Source organism: Glycine soja, chromosome 1 (genome assembly GCF_004193775.1).
Source record: "Glycine soja cultivar W05 chromosome 1, ASM419377v2, whole genome shotgun sequence".
Classification (NCBI taxonomy): Eukaryota; Viridiplantae; Streptophyta; class Magnoliopsida; order Fabales; family Fabaceae; genus Glycine; species Glycine soja.
The window spans coordinates 44,108,901-44,132,207 of NC_041002.1; the positions used below are offsets into that span (position 1 = coordinate 44,108,901).

Sequence of the window (23,307 nt, forward strand, 5' to 3'; positions counted from 1 at the left end):
AAATCAACAATCAGTTGTTGCTCTTTCAACAACTGAAGCAGAATACATGGCCCTAGCTGAAGGAGTGAAGGAAGCAATATGGCTTAAAGGTATGATTAATGAACTTGGAATAGCACAAACTTGTGTCACAATTCATTGTGACAGTCAAAGTGCCATTCACTTAGCAAATCACCAAATGTACCATGAGAGAACAAAGCACATAGATGTGAAACTACACTTCATCAGAGATGTGATTGAATCTGAGAAGGTGAAGGTGGAGAAGGTTTCAACAGAAGAAAACCCGGCTGATATGTTCACAAAGTCCCTCTCTAGTGTCAAGTTCAAGCACTGCTTGGATTTGATAAATTTTGAAGATGCCTAAAGCAGATTGGTAGAAGTGCAGCCCTGAATCACAAGGTAGACACTTGCTGATTTAGAGTCAAGGTGGAGATTTGTGGTGTGTGACTCAAAATCACAAATGACTCAAGTGAGAAGACTTTAAATTGGTGCTGTCATAACTGTTTTCAGTTATTGTAACTGAATTGGTTTTGGCACCAAAGCATAGCTAGAGTGTACATATATATTCTTGATCATGTAATGCAGTGTGTGGTTTTTTAGGAGAGTGGCTGAAAAACAGAGAAGCTGAAAAACTGCAGAAATCAGAGAGTTCAAAAGGGAGGTAGTGAGCTAGGTGATTGAGAGAAGTTTTGTTGAAAGAGAAACCAAGAGAGATCAAAGCTAGCTGCTGCTTGTATTTAACTTGTAATTTCATGATCAATGTGATGATGATGAGCTGCGTTTTCCCATGGATGTAGGCACATTGCCGAACCACGTAAATCTTTGGGTTCTTGCTCTGTTGCGTATTGCTTTGCTGTGTTTTCTGTGTTTTTCTTGTTTTTGATCTTGTGCAGATTAAGAGTAGCAGAATTTATAACTAGAACCAACATGGGTCAAATGCTGAAGCATGGATAGGGCTCAAAAATAAAATTGTCAAAACAAACATAATAGTATTTTTGTTTTTACCTTTGGAGCACGATTCCTTCTTGCCTTGTTTCTACCACAATTCCATGCAAGTATAATCTCCTCTTGATTATTTCGTGTTTAAGAGAGTTACACATCAAAATACCAATAACATTGTCATATATTATAAAATTACTGCACCAAAACCAAAGACACTTACTCAAGTGCAAAATTATTTTCATAAACACATAACATCAATGCATAATCATATTCCAAATAGTCAAGATTGTCATTTTTTAGTTACCATACCAAAATTATTATTTAATTACTAATTTCTTTTGTTTTTTGGTAATTTAGTTTCACTAAATTATTAATTAATTACAAAAAAGTGGGTAATCATTAATAATCAACAGACTAAATTAGTTACTGTGATAATTATTTTGCTTAGATAGAGATGGCTACGAGAAAAAACAGGTTATTAGCAAATCAATACATTATATTCAAACATTTCAACTTATAATAAACTAATAATGGAAGTATTATCATGTAACAATCCTCGGATAATTCTCATAGAAATATTTTTAAGAAGAACAAGTTATTGTTGAATAACTAATTCAATATTCATACAGTCAAGGGATTTGAGTTTCCTAATATATAAAACCACAGAAACTTGGAATCACAGTAGTAAATTAATATACCTTTGTACAAGGAATTGTCATTGTCTTGTCTAATACAATAAAAGTAAAGAATTACTAAAATATTATCTTACTATATTGAGATCAATTTAATTTACAATAACAATAATGAAATTTGACCTTTCAATTTGTGTATTAATTAGAATACATAAAACAATTTTATTTTTTTAATGGAAAGGAAGTTAAGAAGATCCGTAGTTTTAAAAAACAGTATTTTTTTGCATTACATGAATATTGTCAATAAACAAAGTTAAAAAAATATATGATTAAAAATATAAACATATAACTAAAATATCATCATTACTATTTAATATTGAAATTATGTGATAAAAAGAAATTAAATTTTTAAAATTCTCACTTTTTAGTTATATGTTTATATTTTTAATGTTTAATGTTTGCTTGTTTACCAGTTCATATGCCATGACAATGGTAATTTCATCAATTGTACTTGACTCCAGCTACCAGGGGCAACACATAAATCTACAGCATGCTTCACTCCTCCAAAAAGTAAATAAATAAAAAATTAATCTCAAAGCTGAGAGCAAGGGTTATTTGCTGGCACTTGGGGAAGTAGGAATTAGGAGTGAGGTCCTTCACGAATTTGTTATCTAATAACTAAAAAAGTAGGAATTAGGCTGACTCTGACTCTGGTCTTCCTTCACAAATTGAAGTAGACAAAAGAAAAAAGGAATAACTAAAATCAAATGCCAATACATAATTTATTGCAAAATATAATCAAATAAGATGTTGGAAATTTTTTATCTAATAGTAGTAGGTAATAATAATTGCTAAAATACTTCTCAACAGTACTTTCAAATATGAAAAGGTAAAGAGAGGCACTGCTTCTCACTAAATATACTAGCTAACGATATACAAAAAGCATTAAAAAAGGAATGAAGGAAGATATGCATGAAAATATCTCTAATGATTTAAACTATCCTCTTCCCTTGAATTAATTGTTGAGGTTGAATTGGATCTACATAGTTTTCAGATTTAGTACAGCATCAAAATGTATCACAATCCTAATGTTATGTAAATTTCACTGTCTCGATCATGAGGTGGTGAGCACTCTAAATTACGCATGATGGAATAATATTCAACTATATGTCAAGCTAGAAACCAACAACGAGTCCTGTTTTGGCACATGAATAACACTGCCACTTCACTTAACTCAACCATTCAAACCATAAGATCTTTAAGACTAAAATTTTGAATTACCTTGTTTTCTATTACATTGTTGCTTTCCAGAAATTGTATTATTAGTATTAGACCAGTTGTACAAATGGATTTACTCAAATCCCTGGCACGTATAATAACATTGGATTACACGTCTTGTCCCTTCATTTTGCATAATTTCATCGACAATATCCACTCACAATCTAAAGATTCTGTGGGGCCTTTTTGATTGATTACCCCACAGGCCCAGATTTGGAATTCAAATATCAGCTTTCTTAGACAATAAACCTTAAACACCGACACTATGAAATTAAACAAAAATACCCATGTGATCAAACTAAATAAAACATGCCTATGGACCTGGATATGATGTTTTTCCAAACGTTATAGATAGCAGTATATTAATCAACATGTATAAAAGCTCCTAACTTTAGAAGCAGGTATGAATTTTTGTATGCTAGTTTTTGAGCTGTTATGGCACCAGCTTGCATAATTTTCCATCGATGAACATTCTAATTATAACCTGATCAAATAATAAAAAAAAAGGATTGAGAACTACAACTAATTCATGTCAAGTAGGTCATATACATTAGCAACATGTGCACAATAAAAAAGATGTGATTGGTAGCTAGAGAATAAAAAAAGAAACCTACATGATAGCTTGCCACTGCCAATGTGTCATGCTTCTTAAAAATAAAAATTTCCATATATAGAGATGAAAGTAAAAATGCAATAACAAACACTCCCATCTACTCTTTTCTTCTACGTTTCCTACCTTTTAATTTTTCACCCATCCTACGAAGCACTCCCTAAGAGATAGTGAAGTGCTTGCAATGCTTGGCCATGTAATGCATGTCTGATTCCATTAATTTACTTTTGATGGGTAGGTAACGGCAAATGCATAGACAGATATAGAGCAAGTGAAAATTGGCAATCTGACCTGGGTTAATGTAACCTGGTCCCTCAAGAACTGTGTTAGACAAGTAGTCTCAATAACTTAAGAGGAGGGATGAATTAAGTTTCAAAATCTTCCCACTAACAAACTTTTAAACCCTTTTCAAATGATAGGCTCAGAATGCAGAAGAAGAAACACCAATCAATCTAATCGATGTTTTTTAAACGTGTAAGACAAAATTGATTGCAATAAAATAAATGAGATAAAAGAAGATAGAAATACAAACTCAATTTATACTGGTTCGACCACTTCCCGTGCTTACGTCCAGTCCTCAAACAATCCACTTGAAATTTTCTACTATCTCTGTAAATCTTTTACAGACTTTGAACACATCTTGGGATCCCTCACCCTTGTGTTCAAGATTCTCCAAGAGACAACCAGTATCTTGATTACAATTCTCACAATCCAAGAGACAACTAGTCTCTTGATTACAACAAACTTTCTAAGATGAATAGAAAGATTTCTCTCCTTTAGAGTGAATGATACAAATTGAAGATCCTAAAGGAATACATGTGTGTGTGTGTGTGTGCGCGCCAAACCATTGCAATCACTAAAAGACTCTTTTAACAAAGATAGATTAAGACTTAACTTTCTTCTTCATCTTTGTTTTATTGGTCTTGATTTAATCTTGAAACAATCTCTGTTTGTTTAACCTTGAATGTTTCTTGAAGCAATCTTGTTTGATTATACTTTGGCATCATCAAAAACTTGTATTCATACATTCACATTTTCTCCCTTTTTGATGATGACAACCATTATCAAGTAAATTCTTTTTAGCATCATCAAAACTTGCATGATTCAAATTCTCTCCCGTTTTGATGATGACAACCATTATCAAGTAAATTATTTTTGGCATCATCAAAACCTGCATCAAGAATTGCATATCAGCAGCAAGAACTTCTAAACTGGCTTTAGCATTATCCTGGTTCTTCTGTAGAAGATCAATAGCCTGGACAAAAAATTCACATGAAGCTAATGTAGGGAAAAAATTACAAGAAAAAGAAGAAACATCCATAACACCTAAAGCTAAAACTAACATGGAAGCACCTCTTGTAATGAATATTCTGACATAACATTTGCTCCTAGCCATAAACACACACTGAATCAGTTTCCTCTATGCAAGCTTGTGAATATTTTTCTTCTGAACACCTCAAAATCAGCCGTAAGTGTTTGCATTTAAGTAGAGTGAAACATAAACCTTTTGGTTAATAAAAGATTTAACAATGAATTCAAATTTGATTCATTGGCACTGATAATGTAAAATGGTTTACAATATCAGTAAACAAGAAAGTACCACACTCATTATAGAGGTAGTGATTTTAACATGGAAATTAAAAAACATTCAAATCATTTGAACTAAACCAATATTGAGCATGATTCCTCCTAGCATAGACCAATTGAGAAAGCCAATTACAAAGGTCTATCCCAAAGACAAAGCAAATTAAGTGAGACCAGAGAGGCAGAGTTGGATTCAGGGATCCAATAAAAGCCGAAAATGAAGAGCATGACTCTTGAGAGGGCACACCCACACGAAACAATGATGGTTCTCCTCAACCCACTCATATGAGCGTAATCTTCCTATTCCTCCTCGCCAGTCAGAGTAGAGAAGAGAGTGCAAACCCTACAAATTAAGTAATAAAAGAGCAATATGGTGACGACGAGAATGACTCGAATGGGGAGAAGAGTGCCCAACGCGAAGTCGAGCAAGAGCTTCTCCTTCCCTGGAAACTCGCTATGTCCCATGGTGTCGTACACGTCACGGCGAACGTATGTGGTGAGCTTCTTCTCCATCTCGACGATGCTATTGGCGAAGGCCGGAGGCTCCGACTTCAACAGAGGACGGTCATCGCAAATGCTGTTGGCGTTGCCATTGTAGGTCGGTGGCTTCGAATTGAGGTCTTTGAGTTCGGACTCCATACTTGATTGATGGATTTCCTTTCCACATGTAGAATTAGGGTTTTAGGGAAGGAAATGTTGAGACAGAGGTAAGGAAGGAACAGGATGCTTGATTTGGTTTGCTTTGCTTATGCGGATCTGAACATAACTGCTCATACGAACGAGCCTTTGTCTTCGACAAGAGAGCAAGAGAGAGTGGATGTGCATTGACCAAGTAGGTTTCGAGAAAGACAAGGGGTTGAGAAAGAGAATGGGTTTCATGAGACAGAGAAAAGGGCTGAGGTCTTATTTAAAAGCTCATGTTAATAATATCATATTATGCATGTTAGTTTGGAAAGGTATTTTCAATGGCAACTTTAGTTACTATATAAATATTTACTTATGATAATTTTTTTATATAATTGAGTCCAGTAGATTTGCTTTCTACTTTTTTATATATTTGAATTGTTTACTCTCTTATGCCTTGTTTCATGTTACATGTATATATATATATATATATATATATATATATATATATATATATAGATTTAACTATATATTTATTTATATTAATATTTGATGTAAATAATATTGTTTTGTTGTTATAGTATGATTCCGAAAATTATTCAAGTGTTGGAGTTTGAGAATATATTATGGTTAGATTTAATGTACATGTGTATGTTGTAACTTATGAATTTTATGAAGATGTATAAATAAACATGAGGCATAATCACATACCTTGTTTTGGGATTATGAAATTGTGATTGAGATTGAGTATAAGTGGCAAGTTGAACATGTGTTAATATGTGGGATACACGTGAACATGTGATGGTGGATTGTGACATTGTGAGATGTTAAATTGTGTACATGAGATATGATTGTAAATAAGTGTGTTGTTAATACTTGATGTGACAATACTTGTATTGTGAGTTGTGAATTATACAATAACCTTATTGATGTTTACCTTGAGAAAATATGTTTTATGCGCGAGGTGTCAAAAGGAAAGTGTAGGGTTCCAAGGTAGGAACTTGAATTGTTAAGTTGTAGTGGAATGTGTGAAACATGTTTGAAAACAATTGTGAGGTTGAGGGTATTGTATAATTTATGAGTAGTGTCTGTGTGCAAAAGTTGTTTTAGGGGTTGGACCTCAATTAGGAAGGTGAGGTCCTAACGGATTCTTCAGAGTCTAGGCCTTAGGGGTAAATACACTCGGTTTGAGCGCTATTTTAAGCCTATGTTGGTCCCATATGGTTAGAGCATTCTCGCAAAATAAAGTGACCCTAACTGGTCACCTTATAATTTTACTCAGTGAGAGTGACCTGACATACCCATTGTGTGACGTGTCTTGTTATTTACTCCTAAACACCCTAGTGTTATTTTTCACTGACATGATACCACATTGCATATAAGCTTGAGTCTTAGTATAATTATTTCATAATGCCTATGAATTGTTTATTATGAAATTGGTGAATGTTGTTACGTCTTGAGTCGAGTGTGTGATTCATGTGAAATGTGATTGGTGATTGAAAAATGATTTTTAAATGATAAAGTAGTGAAGTGACATGGATTGTATTAAGTTAAGCTATATTATAAATATTTCTATAATATAGTTTGCTTATGTCTTTGTTTATCTGTATTTTATATAGAAATGTGATAACCCACTCACTATGTGTTGTTTGTGTTTGGATTCTCTAATGATCTCAAATCTTATGTTCGTGAAAATAGATGACTAGGTGGATGATTTTAAAGAACCTCGTACTAGAAGATGGCAAGACGCAATGCTTTAATAAGATGTAAAATTGGAGTATGAGTTTCTATTTTAATTGTATGATGTTTCAAACATGTTATTTTACTTTATTTTATTTTGTTGCTTAACTTGAGTTCTTTTGTAAACTTCAACGGTCTTGTTTTGAGCCAAAAATATTTTTAAGAAGTTTTATTTGATAACATTGAAGCGAATGTAACCCTTTTACCTACATGAATTTATTTAAGTGATTTGAATAAAATTAATTTAATCAAATTTTAGATTTTTATATGTTTTTCTTAATTATATGTATGTTGGGGTAAAGGATGTCATACTTGCTACCACCACCATCATCAACATCAATTAGAAACATTATGATCTCTGATTTTATGTAAATCGTCCAACTTTAGGAAATATGTCTGTAGTCATTTTTGTGCAAATTTTCCGGCCGGTTGAACATTTTATTTTAATTCTGAATTAGAGCTGATTGTGTTGGACCACCGGTTTATTTGCAAAGCACATATTTAATGCTCCAGTTGATTATGAAAAAATCAAGTCAGAATAAAATCAATACTAACAAACTATAATGATTACCTCACAAACGTCAGAGCCCAACAAATTCTTTCTTTGCTAAATTGAAATTAAAATTTGAGCAATAACGAAGTTGACTTCCATACAAAAGTACCTATATGGCCAGCATAGTGTGTGTAAACAAATGAGGCGAAGGGGTTAGCTGCGAAAGCCAAGGTAGTAGGCAGTGAAATGAGCAATATCCCCATCCCCAGATCATCAAATTTAATTTAAGGCCCATATATTTCACTTCAAAGCCAAAGATTATAACTTATATAGTCAGATATTTTGAAATCCTAGTTACATATAAATCGAACTCAGACAATGTATAGTGTAAAGGGAATTAAGAGTATCAAAACGATTAATCAAGAAAATAAAAGGAAGCAAATGTTAGCAGGGAATTGGTGTTGGGGTAGTTTTTATGACAATTGGATTTTGCCACTGTGGGTGCATTTGGTAAATGAGCATATGTGTGTAAAGAAATGTGTCATAGAGAGGCAACACCATTTTGGAGCATGAGGGTGAGGAGTGAGGACAAGGTGAAATGAATGATTTGCATCACTGGATGAATGTTGCTTTATAAATGGGATAAGGGAAAAACATCATCCAATTTCTTAAGCTTGTTGAGAAAGAAGATAGTTGGATGCACACTACGTCAACTGATCACAATTACGGATATCATTATTTTCAAAAGAATTTGATCTTAGCGAAAATAAGATGACTATGCGTTTATAAAACATAAATAAAAATGCAAAGTAGCCTTCTGAACATGCAAAAATTCTACTCATAAAAATATATTCATATTATTAGTATCTTGAAGTAACTGTGAAATATCAATGAATTTGAGTTGTTTGTTTATAAATTTGAGTTGTTTGTATATAATTAATACACTCCCTTTACTAAAATTGTTATTTGCTCTGTTGTATCGATTTTATGTAGGATGTATGTGACTGTGAGTATGGAATCCCCATCACAAGGATTAAGTCAGTTGTCTGAAACTCCAAAGTCAGTATGTTAGAGGGATTTTTGGAGATAAACACCAAGAAAGGATTTAACACCATATGCAGATTTGATATATTTGCAAACATATCATTAAGTTATTACACAAGTCTAATATTTTGCTGTCATTGTAACAATTGCTTTGACATGTGTTGCAGTAATAAATACTTCAAATTGATTCTTAATATGAATTACATGATATTTTGGTTGAAAGAAAATTAGTAATTCAATTGATGTTTAAACACTAGACTGAAATCACATTTTGCCATATGAGCAAAATCTTGCTTTGATGCTATTAGTTGCTCTTAATTTGTTATTATTCAAATTTGTTTAGGCACCAAACTCTGAAATTACATGGTTTTGGAGCAAAGATTTAACACTTTGTTAAGTCCCAATGACAACAAGTTTCTCTTAAAAAGGTGTACAGCTTGCTTATTTGCTTCTTGCTTAATCTTTGCACGTGTACAACTGGCTTAATCAGATCACAATATGCAGATGTGTAGAAATTGCTTATTTACCTCTTACTGTTATCATAAACAGGGGTAATATATGATCACCTAATAGCAATCTCTAATAAGCAATTGGGATGGTAACAATTGATGTTGTAAGAAATTAAATTGAATGATTAATTTGACTTTAATTATCCTTTGGAAGAAGAATTGAAGACTTTTTCACAATAGGTCCTTAACTTCATTACTACTTTTATCATTGATATTAACAACAATAGTAGAAATCTATATGGTGAATATTCTATCATTTTTAGTTTGCTTGGAAAATAAAATGAACAACAGCAAGGACTAACACTAACTTTCATCTTTTAAGTTGTTTTCTTTTTTCAGTTTTTCTTTTTGTTATTCAGCAAAGACATGAATTTAAATCCTTCTCTTTGATATAAGTTTATAATAGAAACTTGACTTTTTGAATTTTTTGGTTCTGTTTTGTTTCTGAGACAAGAATGACACATGAGACGGTTTCCCAGGTTCTGTGATTCCATGACACATAAAAATAGTTATTTTATACAATGGTTACACTGTCCAAGTTTTTGTTCTAAACAATAAATAAAGCTCATCAGTTTCTTCTAAAGTTACATTAAATATATCAGACAGTTCCAAACCATTTATGTACTAAGTTTACGATGCAACCTTTCACTTCCTCATTCTCTCCTTAAAACTAGTTCACTGTCTATTTAAAGGAGTCTCTAACTTATTCATCACGTGTCCACCAACTCTCTAACTTCTTCATACTTTGATTCTGAAACTGAAAGACAATAGTGGTCTGCAATACTGAACTCTGTGAAGATGGAAGACCCATAGATCATTTTGAGGAAGAAATTATAAGTGCCTGTGCTTAAATAAGTCAATTTTTCACTGACTCATTTTGAAGGTCTTCAAAATTTATGTACAAAACAATAAATTTGGTCGAGTCTTGCCTTCATCTCTTTTCCAGTTCCACTAGTGCAACAGATTTATCTTCACACAACCTTGTTTATGGTCAAATAATTGGATGAATTTTCAAACTATTCCACCTCTGCATTTGATACTCTAGGTTTATGGTATATAATAATTTGAGGTTCCTATTCTTGTATCTGTTTCTCATCTCATCAAACTAAAAAAAAAAACTTCGTACCCCATTGCCCAGAGGTTCTTCGCTATGCGAAGGTATGGGGGAGGGATGTTGTACGCAGCCTTACCCTTGCATATGCAAAGAGGCTGTTTCCGGATTCGAACCCATGACCAACAAGTCACCAAGGCACAACTTTACCGCTGCACCAGGGCTCGCCCTCTCATCTCATCAAACTAAATATACTTAAATTGTCTTTAAACAAGGTGAGTGCATGGTGTAATACATCTAGATGTATTTTTAAAAGTTTATCTACATTTTGAATTTTCACGTACGTAACAACATTTTAGTTGATGTAAATTCCATATACACAACCCAATATGACCATTAATTCTGATGCCAATATCAGAGTGAATTCCCTTGATTCTTTCTTGGTAAAGCAGTACAGAAAGCTATGTTGATCTTTCTCACTAATTGCTGACCAAGTTGTATGAACCAATGCAGAAACGTAGCGATAACTTTTTTTCATGCTTAACCTTCATATGTGCCACCTAATTCCAGATCTTCCTGTATATGCCACCTAATTATTATATATTCGATAATTTTAAACAAATTTATTGTATTTTAAAATTCATAAATATAACGTCAATGGTAATGTGAAAAGGAAAAAGTAATGCCCACCCAAAAAGAGGAAAATAAGAGTCAAACTAAAGAGTAAAGACAAGCTCAAAAAATTGAAAAATCTAAAATCAAGATGGAAACAGCTGGTTAGACACCGATGTGAGTACAATGATCAGGTTACAGTAATTATTTTTTCTCTGCATAAATTTGAATGTTATTAAGTGCGCAATTATGCTTAGAAAAATAAAAAACGCTTGGAGTATGAAAATGTAAACCTACCACCAAGTGTGTGGATTAACAGGTGTAGGATTGTTCCAACTTAGATAGTAATCTCGAATTCAATTTCTCCATATAAAGCTATGTCAAATACTTGGAGGAGAGCTCCATAATAGTCTTATTCAACTCTCGGAGAATTGTCTCCTTTGGAAGATATTTATAGTCTCTACCCAAAAAAGTATAAGCCCGACAGGAAATATAAATGATGCAATTTGAATCGTTGAAAATTCAACCTTCCTACTGAGTGGGTATGTTGGGGTCCCTAGCTAGTGGAAGCCAACATTGAACAATGACTTTTCCCACTGAAATATTGTGAGCTTTTACACACAACCTTCTGTTTTTAAAACATCTACCTTTGAAAGTAGGTGTCACTCATAAATCATAATTACCATTTACAATGATAACTATACTATTCTCAGCGCTTGCGGTGATGCCGTTCTATTTGTTGTTCCTCTGTAACCACATCCATGTTGTTTCCGGCATTTGTCTCGATGATCAGAGGTCTTTGCTGCTCCAACTCAAGAACAACTTCACGTTCATCTCAGAAAGTAGAAGCAAGTTGAAGTCGTGGAATCCGAGTCATGATTGTTGTGGGTGGATAGGGGTGTCTTGTGACAATGAGGGACATGTTACTAGCCTTGACCTCGATGGAGAATCAATCTCTGGTGAATTTCACGATTCGAGTGTTCTTTTCAGTCTCCAACATCTCCAGAAACTGAATTTGGCTGATAACAATTTCAGTTCTGTAATTCCATCTGGATTTAAGAAGTTGAATAAGTTAACTTATCTGAATTTGTCACATGCTGGCTTTGCGGGTCAGGTTCCAATACATATTTCTCAGATGACAAGGTTGGTTACTCTTGATCTCTCCTCTTCTTTTTCAACAGGGGAAGTGCTGAAACAACTTGAGATCCCAAATCTACAAAAGCTTGTCCAAAATCTCACCAGTATTAGGAAACTGTATCTGGATGGTGTAAGTGTAACAGTTCCAGGACACGAATGGTGCAGTGCATTGATCTCACTCCATGACCTGCAAGAACTTAGAATGTCATATTGTAATGTCTCAGGTCCGCTAGATGCTTCCCTTGCAAGACTTGCGAATCTATCAGTCATTGTTCTTGATTACAACAATATATCATCCCCAGTGCCAGAAACATTTGCACGTTTCAAAAATCTGACCATCCTAGGTCTTGTTAATTGCGGGTTGACCGGAACATTTCCACAGAAGATCTTTAACATTGGAACATTGTTAGTTATTGACATATCTTTGAACAACAATCTACATGGTTTCCTTCCTGACTTTCCATTGAGTGGATCTCTCCAAACCTTAAGAGTAAGTAACACTAACTTTGCTGGAGCATTTCCACACTCTATTGGTAACTTGAGAAACTTATCTGAATTGGATCTTTCTTTTTGTGGATTTAATGGAACAATTCCCAATTCACTGTCAAACCTAACAAAACTCAGTTACCTGTATCTGTCATATAACAACTTCACAGGTCCAATGACATCATTTGGTATGACCAAAAAGCTTACCCATTTAGACCTTTCTCATAATGATTTAAGTGGTATAGTTCCATCATCTCACTTCGAAGGACTGCATAATCTTGTCTATATTGACTTGAGTTATAATTCTTTCACTGGGAGCATTCCTTCATCCCTTTTTACACTCCTATCATTGCAATGGATTTGGCTTTCTGAAAACCAGTTTAGTCAATTGGAAGAAATCGTAAATGTGACATCCTCTAAACTAGACATCCTTGATGTAAGAAAAAATAATCTCTCTGGGAGCATTCCTTCATCCCTTTTTACACTCCCACTGTTGCAAGAGATCCGGCTTTCCCACAATCAATTTAGTCAACTAGATGAATTGGTTGATGTGTCTTCTTCTATATTACACACCCTAGATTTACGTAGCAACAATCTATCAGGGCCTTTTCCAACATCTATCTACCAACTCAGTACACTCTCTGTCCTCCAACTTTCTTCAAACAAGTTCAACGGGTCGGTGCAGTTGAATAAGCTTTTTGAGCTTAAAAATTTTACCAGCCTAGAACTTTCACTCAACAACTTATCAATCAATGTAAATGTTACAATTGTTAGCCCATCTTCATTTCTCAGCATTAGCAATCTAAGATTGGCTTCCTGCAACTTGAAAACTTTCCCTAGTTTTCTGAGAAACCTGTCCAGATTAACCTATCTAGATCTTTCAGATAACCAGATTCAAGGATTAGTTCCTAAATGGATTTGGAAACTACAAAATCTCCAGACCCTTAATATTTCTCACAATTTGTTGACTGAGTTGGAGGGACTTTTGCAGAATCTTACGTCCAGCTTGTCTACCCTTGACCTTCATCACAATAAACTTCAGGGACCATTACCTGTTTTCCCTAAATATGCTAACATTTTGGATTACTCAAGCAATAAATTTAGCTCTTTTATCCCACAAGATATTGGTTATTACCTGTCTTCCACATTTTTTCTCTCTCTTTCAAATAATACTTTGCATGGCAGTATCCCCAGTTCCCTCTGCAATGCTTCATCACTTCGACTGCTTGATATTTCCATGAATAACATTTCTGGAACAATTCCCTCTTGTTTAATGACGATGAGTGGCACTCTTGAGATATTAAATTTGAAGACCAACAATTTGTCAGGCCCTATTCCTGATACAATTCCAGGTTCCTGTGGTTTGTCGACTTTAAATCTTCATGGAAATCAATTCAATGGGTCAATTCCAAAGTCTCTTGCTTATTGCTCAATGTTAGAGGCATTGGACCTTGGATCAAATCAAATAATTGGTGGCTTTCCATGCTTTTTGAAGGAAATATCCATGCTTCGTGTCTTGGTTTTACGGAACAACAAATTCCAGGGTTTCCTAAGATGTTCTAATGCCAATATGACTTGGGAAATGCTTCAAATTATGGACATCGCTTTCAACAATTTCAGTGGCAAACTTCCAAGAAAACATTTCACAGCCTGGAAAGGAAATATAATGCATGATGAAGATGAAGCCGGAACAAAGTTTATAGAGAAGGTTTTTTATGAATCCGATGATGGTGCTCTATATTATCAAGATAGTGTGACAGTTGTCAGCAAAGGTCTAAAGCAGGAGTTGGTTAAAATTTTGACAATATTCACGTGCATTGATTTCTCATCCAACCATTTTGAAGGATCTATACCAGAGGAGTTAATGGATTTCAAAGCACTCTATATCCTGAACTTGTCAAACAATGCTTTGTCTGGTAAAATCCCATCATCCATAGGTAATATGATACAACTAGAGTCTTTGGACCTTTCACAAAACTCCTTGAGTGGAGAAATTCCTGTGGAACTTGCAAGATTGTCATTCATTTCGTACTTAAACCTCTCATTCAATAATTTGGTGGGACAGATCCCAACAGGTACCCAAATTCAGTCATTTTCAGCTTCTTCCTTTGAAGGCAATGATGGGCTATTTGGTCCTCCATTGACTGAAAAACCAGATGGAAAAAAGCAAGGGGTGCTGCCACAACCAGAATGTGGAAGGCTAGCTTGCACAATTGATTGGAATTTTGTTAGTGTTGAACTGGGATTGGTTTTTGGTCATGGAATTGTTTTTGGTCCACTCTTGATTTGGAAGCGGTGGAGGGTATGGTATTGGCAACTTATTCACAAAATTCTTTGTTGGATCTTCCCTCAAATGTATCTTGAATATGTAACCCATAGATCAGGACAAACGTACACAACTTTAAGGTGGAGGAATTAGTGATTAACAATGAGTGTACAAGTAAATGAAGTATTGATACAATATACCTTCTAAATGTTCCTTTTTTCCAAATTCCATAGTTTTAATTGTTTTATGTCTTAATGGAAACCGAAAATAAATATGCAAGGCATATGCATTGGAACTTTGGAAATATATTGTTATATTTTAACGAGTACTTTGATAAATTATTACCCTTTTAATGACAAGTATTAAATTAATATAATTAATGAGCAGTTTTTTAAATGCCCTTATAAAAAAGTATTTTTTTATTAGTAATAAAGATAAAATTTTGAAGTCATCACTTCAAAATTTTATCTTTGGCTGCATAAAGGAAATACATAGGAATATAGTAACACCACCCGGTTTCTTTTGCTCATATGATCAAAGAATTGGATTGTTGAACAAAACTATGATATGTTGAGGTGTTTATTAGGCTGACTACAAATCCTTTAACACCACCAGGTACCTCTGCTTCATATCTAAAATCACTCGTCTGTGATGTAACCTTGATTTTAAACCTTGTCATATTTTTGGCCTTGCTATTTAGGTAATGAGAATTGCCTTCACTCATGTACTTTCTCATGTTGCCCTTTTTACTTTCACCCTAACCTTCACTTATTGTAATGTTAAATTCCAATTTCGTACCAAGTTGAATATGTAACATCCCATTTGTTGTAAATAAATTAAAAATGATTTTTGTTTATAAATAAATAGAGTTTTAGAAAAAAAATGATGAAGTTTTTGTAATTAAACAAATAAGGAGAAATAAATTTATTAGAATAATTGTTTGAAGGAGAAAAAAAAGAAAGATATTTGATAGATTCAGTTGATAGAAAATAAATAGAGTATTTGTTTATAGAATAATAATCAAAGAAAAATAGAATAAATAATAGGCTATGAGTACCCTATCTATAAAAAAGACATGCTAGGTCAGTGTTCAGACTGACAATACTCTCTACGCCTCCTCTTCCTCTCAGTTTCGTATTCCCTTTTCCTCCTCCCAAAACCCTCTCTTTTTCCCGCATATACTCAAATCTGTCTCAGTAAAATGACGATCTCAGATTCATTAACCGTTGGATCGTCATGAAACTTGAACAACAGGTTGGAAACTCAATTCCGAGCATTATCACCGTTGAAAATTACAAAAAATATTGGAGTTGAGAGAAATACACTTCGCATCGTAGCTTTTTCTTTTCCCACACAAACCCAAAACTGTCCCAGTAAAACTACAATCCTAGTCTCGTTAACCATTGGATCTTCGTGAAATTTGGACATCAGGTTTTAAATTCACTTAAGCATATTTTCACCGTTGGAATTTGCAAAATATTGTCTATGGAGGGAGAAATACTCATCGCACGTAGACAGTGGAATGGAGGCTTCAATCCCCTTCTCCTCTCTCTAACGCTTGGAAACCCTATCAGAAAAATCAGAGGAAAAGCTTGAGTAATCTCAGAAAACTATTAGAGATGCCGCTATCACTGTCAGAATACACACGTGAGCCCGCTTAGAGGTAAGAGATGAGTTATTCACAATTGGGGAATAGTAAGAACATGTGTAGGGATCCTTAGAGTATCAATTGGAATGAGTTTTTGGGATGTTTCTACAAATTTTGATTCTATCCTTACAATTATAACTGTGAATTATATATGTTTGATGGACCAATCGATGTCCCAATGAGAAATTACTGTCAAATTGATGTGTTCTTGTATTGAGTGAGAACCCTAAAAAAAATTGAATTCTTTTTATTAACGTCAATTATACTCTAAATAATATTATTTAATGACTTATTTTATACAAATTATTATCTTGTTCTATATTTTTCCACGATGATGATCAACATGTTATGTGTGTATATATATATTGTAATACTAAAATAATAAATTAAAGAAAGTTGTAAGGTTAATGCCTTGTAGTAATTTCTTTTGATGTAATCTTAAACTAATTATTGTAGAAACGCTTTTGATTAAAAATAATGTAGTTTGATTTACTATATATATATATATATATATATATATAATTTCTTTTGTGTCATACAAATATTATTACTGTGTGATGTGTATATGAGTTATGAGGCGTGATAAATTATTATAATGAGATTATAATATTGTTATGGAGATTGAGTAGTGCAAAGTGAAATGTGTCAATTTGCGAGATACATGTAAACATGAGATGGTTGATTGTGACATAATGAGATGTGAAATTGTGAACAGGAGTTTTAGTTGTGAATAAGTGTGTGGTTAACACTTGATGTGATATTACTTGTGTTATGAGTTGTGAATTATACAATAACCCAATCAGTGTTATCTTGAGAAAAGTGTTGATGCACAGTGTTAAACGGAAAGTGTAGGTTTCCTATTTAGGAACCAGTGTTAAATTGTAGCGCAATGTGTTAAATGTGTTGAAACATGAGTGTGAGGTTGTAGGTATTGTATAATTCATGAGTAGTGTCTATAAATTGAATATGTGATGAATTATGGAATAACATGTTGCTTTGAGATTATAATATTGTTATTGAGAATGAGTATAAGTGCAAAGTTGAACATGTGTTAATTTGTGAGATACATGTAAACATGTGATGGTGGATTATGACATTACGAGATGAGAAATTGTGAACATGAGTTTTAGTTGTGAATAAGTGTGTGGTTAACACTTGATGTGATATTACTTGTGTTATGAGTTGTGAATTATACAATAACCCAATCAGTGTTATCTTGAGAAAAGTGTTGATGCACAGTGTTAAACGGAAAGTGTAGGTTTCCTATTTAGAAACCAGTGTTAAATTATAGCGCAATATGTTGAACGTGTTTAAAACATGATTTTAAGGTCATTGGTATTGTATAATTCATGAGCAGTGTTTACATGCAAAAATTGTTTTAGGGGTTGGACCTAAATCAAGAGGGAGAGGCCTTGACGGACTCTTCAGAGTGTAGGCCTTGGGGGTAAACACACCCAGTTTGAATTCTTCTTTAAGTCTGTGCTGATCCCACATGGTTGGAGCATTCTCGCAAAACAGTGTGACCCTGACTGGTCTCCCTATGATTTTACTTAGTGAGAGTGACCTCACATACCCATTTTGTGGTGTGTCTTGTTATGTACTCCTAAGCATCCTATGGTGGTTTTTCACTGACATGATACCACATTGCATATAGGCTTAAGTCTTAGTATAACTGTTGCATAACGCTGGCTAATTGTTTATTATGAAATTGATGAGTGTTATTATGTCTTGACCGAAATGTGCGATTCATGTGTAATGTGATTGGTGATTGAAAAATGAACTATAAATGACAAAGTGGTAAAATTATGTGAGCTATGTTTAAGTAAGTTGTATCTCATTTATATGATATGTACATCTAGTTGTCTCATTTCTCTATTAGTTATGAATGTAATAACTCACTCCCCGTTTGCTATTTGTGTTTGGATCCTATGATGATCTCGAACTTTGTGCTCATGGGAGCAGATGCTTAGGTGAATGACTATGGAGAACCTCATGCTAGAGGACGCAGGAACACAATCCTCTGATAGGATGTGACATTGGGGTATAGGTTTCTATATTAATTGTATGAAGTCTTGGATGACCTTGTTTGAGCCGAAGTGATTTTATTATTTATTCAAACAAGTTTTATTATGATGCGAGGAAAGTGAATGTCAGCCTTTTACTCTTTTGAAAGACTTTTATTTAAATGTGTTTTAAAAACTTTTAATTAATTATAATTTATTATTCCTTATATTATTAGTACATATATGTATGGGATAGAGGATGCCACAAAATACTTAACAAAAAATGAAGCAGAACACAAGTTACATGTAAGTGGAGCGGGAGAGAGACTACTTTTGGTTTTATGGTAGAAAAGAAAAATAAAACAGAGGAGCAAAACAGAGAAGAATGTGTTGAATATTTGAAGAAGGAATGGAATGATAAATTTCATTTATTAGCAACAATACATTTATATAATAATTCAAATAAAACAAAAAACTATCATGTTACCATGATTTTAGCAATCTGTGGATAACAACCTAACTTGCTCCTAAAGTGTAGGAACCACTTATTGACTAAAATAGAAACTAAAATAATAGAAGATAAAGATAAAAGAGCCACATAATGTAGTCCAAAAGCAGATAATTAACACTCCTCCTTGCTTTAGGATCTGCAAACTCCAATCTTTTGTCTTAAGAGCTCAATCTTTTGTCTCCATTATGCTGCATCTCTCTTAAGAAGTAGAGCTTAATGTCAAAATGTTTAGTCTTCCCATGACACATTGGATCCTTTGAAATTGCAATTGCTGCTTGGTTGTCAATGAAAATTTCTATCATATGATTATGTTGCATATGTAAATCACATAGAACCTTTTTTAACCATAAAACTTGATTTACAGCTACTGTTGTTGCTATGAATTCAAATTTTGTAGTGGATTGTGCTACATTCTCCTGCTTCTTTGTGCACCATGAGAAAACTCTTGAACTTAGGCTGAAACAATATCCCGAAGTGCTTTTTATGTCATTAATGGATCCAACCCATCACTATCGGAGAATCTATATAACTTGAATTCTTGACACTTCTCAAGTTTGACACCATAATCAACAATGCCTTTAATATACCTCAATATTCTTTGTGCTTCTCTCAAATGCATTTCACTAGCACAATGCATAAATCGAGAGAGGAGACTTACAACGAATAGAATGTCTGGCCTTGTTGTAGTGAAATACATTAGACATCTAATCAAGCTCCTATAATATCCTTCATCAACTTTATCAGCACCATCTTGCTTGTTCAACTTCTCTTTTCGATTCATTGGTGTGCTAACTATTTTACACTCCTCCATCTGAAATTTCTTCAATATTTCCTTTGCATATTTTTTTGGCAAATGAACACATCATTCTCACTTTGTTTAATCTCAATTCCAAGAAAGTATGTCATAAGACCAAGATCTGTCATTTCAAAAGCCTGCATCATTTCTTGTTTGAATTCCTCAACCAGCCTTATATTATCTCCGGTCACTAAAAGATCATTAACATAGAGGGAAACTATGAGAAAATTGTTTCCCTTACGTTTCACATAAAGAGTGGATTTAGATAAGCTTTTTACAAAGTCAATGCTCAAAAGGTGATCATTTATCCTGTTGTACCTAGCCCTTGGTGCTTGCTTTAGGCCATAGAGGGCCTTTTTTAGTAGATAGACTTATTCTTCTTCACCTCGCTTCACAAATCATTCTGGCTGCTCCACATATATCTTTTCTTGTAAAACTCCATTTAAAAAAGCTGATTTAACATCTAACTAAAATACTTTCCAACCTTTTTGAGCAGCAACCATTAACACCAATCTAATTGTATCTAATTTGGACACTAGAGCAAAAGTGTTAGAATAATCAACACCAAAAATTTGTGCATACCCTTTTACTATGAGTCTGGCCTTGTATTTGTTGACTGAGCAATCTGCATTAAGCTTTGTTCTGAAAACCCATTTAAGTCCATTGACTTTTCTCTCTATAGGCTTGTCAACTAGCTCCCATGTTCTATTTTTCTGAATCATTAACATCTCCTCCTTCATGGCAATTTTCCATTTTGGGTCTTTTAATGCTTCTTCACATCTACCAGGTTCACATATTGCTACATTACATCTTTGATAGATGTTAGACAACAACCTTGTGCCTCTAATTGAGGGTTCATCTTCTAACTCATTCTACAACAACTCTGTTGTTTGCTCTTCAAGATGATTGTCTTCAATATTGTTGAAGGATCCATTTGTTCTTTGTGGATTCTTCCAATCCCAATTCTGATCTTCATTGAAATGCACATCTCTTATGACAACCATCTTTCCGGTTTGAGGATGATACACTTTGTAGGCCTTTGAAACTGAACTATAGCCCACAAAAATACCAGAAAATCGCCTTCTTGACAAGTTTGTTCCGCTTAACATGTGGAACATGTGCAAAACAAACACAACCAAACACCTTAAGAAAGATCAGTGAAGGCTTATACCCATGCTAAGCCTCAAAAGGAGTTTTATCTTCTAAGGCCTTGGTTGGAAGTCGATTTTGAAGAAATACTACTGTATTAGCTGCTTCTGCCCAAAATTGTTTAGGCAATTCTTTCTCATGCAACATATATCTAGCCATTTCCGTTACCGATCTATTTCTCCTTTCACTAACTCCATTTTGCTCTAGAGTGTATGGAGCTATGAGTTGATGTTCATTTGCTTCTTCACAAAATAAATTAAATTGTGCTGAGGTATATTCCGTCCCATTATCGAATCTTAGAACTTGATTCTTGCAGCCACTTTGAGTTTCCACCATCATCTTGAACTTTATAAATACTCCAACCATTTCATGCTTGAATTTTAAGAAAAAAATCTAGCACATTCTTGTAAAATCATCTATGAAAAGAATAAAGTATGAACTACCTTGTAGTGATGGTGTTCTTTGAGGTCCTGCCACATCAATGTGAATTAGTTGCAGCTTTTGAGAGGCTCTCCAAGTTGATTTGGGAAATGGCATTCTATTTTGTTTACCAAACTGGTAAGCAATACAATTCAGCAAGTGATCAGAAAATACCACTAGACCTCTTGTCATGTCTTTCTTCTTCATGTTCAGCATTCTTTGAATATGACAATGGCCAAGTCTCTTATGCCAAAGTTCTGTGGGGCTAGCTTGAGTGAAATAGGCTACCCGCTCCTCCTCAATTGGATCAAATAAGAAGCTTTTACCTCTTATTTTAACTCTCAGCATCTCTCGACCAACAATGTCAAAGATAAGGCAATGTTGATTTTCAAAGGATACTTTAAATCCTTTTTCTATCAACTGACCTACGCTAAGCAAATTTTGGTCAATATCGGGTACATAAAGTACATCTGAGATTGTCTTTATACTGAAACTTGTTGAGATTATGATGGTTCCTTTTCCTTTTGTCGAAGTATAGCCACCGTTCCCAATTCTGACTTTTGAGACTTTAGTAGGCTTCAAATCCTTGAAGAGTGCAATATGTCATGTGGTTTATACAACCACTGTCAATCAGCCAACATTCTTAACTACTCCTTGCTGAAAAGATGTTGCCACGAATATTTGATCTTCTTCATCTTGCTCTACGACCTGGGCATTGTCTTCATTTTGAAGAAACTTGCCTTTGCAAATTATAGCTTTATGTCCAAGCTAATTGCATTTGCTGCACTTTGCATCTGGTCTTCTCCAGCATTTGAATAGTGGGTGACTCATTTTGCCACAATGGTGACAAGGTGGATAGTTTTTCTTTTTACCCTTACCTTTACTTTGGTCATTTACAATACTTCCACCTTCATGATCCTTGGCTGGTAAAGCACCATCAACCACATAATCTTGTCTCACAAGCCTTCGCTGCTCCTGGGCCTGCAAGGCATGTAATGCTCCTACCAAAGTGATCTTGGATAGATCCTTTGTGTTCTCCAACGTGGTTATTGATGCTTCATATCTCTCAGGCACTGTAACTAGAATTTTTTCTACGCTTCTGGAATCAGCAAATTTAGTGCCCAGTAATCTAACCTTATTAGCAATGCCAAGCAATCTGTCTGGGTATTCTTTAATTGTCTTAGACTCTTTCATCCTTTGGAGCTCAAATTCCCTCATCAAGTTCAGCACTTGCATGCCTCAAATCCTCTCATCCCCTGCGCATTCTTCCTTTAAATAATCCCATATTGCATTTGGTGTTTTGATGGTCATGATTCTGGTGAAGACAATTTTTGAAACACCAGCAGATAAACAAGACTTTGCCTTTGCTTTCTTGGTTTTCCTTTCCTTGTGATTTTTTATCTGAGCCATGGTGAGATTGTCTGGCAGTGGAGGAACATTGTAATCCTCTTCCATAACTTCCCATAAATCCAATGCCTCTAGGTAGGACTCCATTCTAATTGCCCAAAGGTCATAGTTCTCCCCATCAAAGACAGGAGGAGCAACTTCTGAAAAGCTTTCTTCAACTTCCATTTTCACAGGTCCCGTAAGAAGATAGCTCTGATACCACTTTGTTGGTTTTATGGAAGAAAAGAAAAATAAAATAGAGGAGCAAAGCAGAGAGGAATGCATTGAATATTTGAAGAAGGAATGGATTGATCAATTTTATTCATTAGCAACAATACATTTATAATAATTCAAATAAAACAAAAAACTATCACGTTACCAAGATTTTA

General features: G+C 34.1%; 2 protein-coding genes across 2 annotated transcripts; one reads left to right on the forward strand and one right to left on the reverse strand.

The window, feature by feature from the left end:
• Window positions 1-11,758: 11,758 nt before the first annotated feature.
• LOC114416575 (receptor-like protein 7) lies at window positions 11,759-15,349 on the forward strand. The gene has a single exon (XM_028381490.1). The coding sequence runs from the start codon at window positions 11,808-11,810 to the stop codon at window positions 15,156-15,158; it is 3,351 nt and encodes a 1,116-aa protein (XP_028237291.1). The 5' UTR covers window positions 11,759-11,807; the 3' UTR covers window positions 15,159-15,349.
• A 6,813-nt stretch (window positions 15,350-22,162) lies between these two features.
• Window positions 22,163-22,768, reverse strand: LOC114381211. Its single transcript, XM_028340450.1, has 2 exons — window positions 22,411-22,768; window positions 22,163-22,272 (listed from the first exon to the last, which is right to left on the reverse strand). Exons 1-2 carry the CDS (start codon window positions 22,766-22,768, stop codon window positions 22,163-22,165), a joined length of 468 nt encoding a protein of 155 aa, XP_028196251.1.
• Between the last annotated feature and the right edge of the window lie 539 nt (window positions 22,769-23,307).

Bases quoted from the DNA above. Each gene is read 5' to 3' on its own strand.
- LOC114416575 (XM_028381490.1), top strand. From the start codon at position 11,808: ATGATAACTATACTATTCTCAGCGCTTGCGGTGATGCCGTTCTATTTG.
- LOC114381211 (XM_028340450.1), bottom strand. From the start codon at position 22,768: ATGCAAGTGCTGAACTTGATGAGGGAATTTGAGCTCCAAAGGATGAAA. The intron at 22,273-22,410 runs GTAAGGGTAAAA...TAATTTGCAAAG, and splicing joins TGTAAATGACCAAAGTAAAG to GCAAGTTTCTTCAAAATGAA.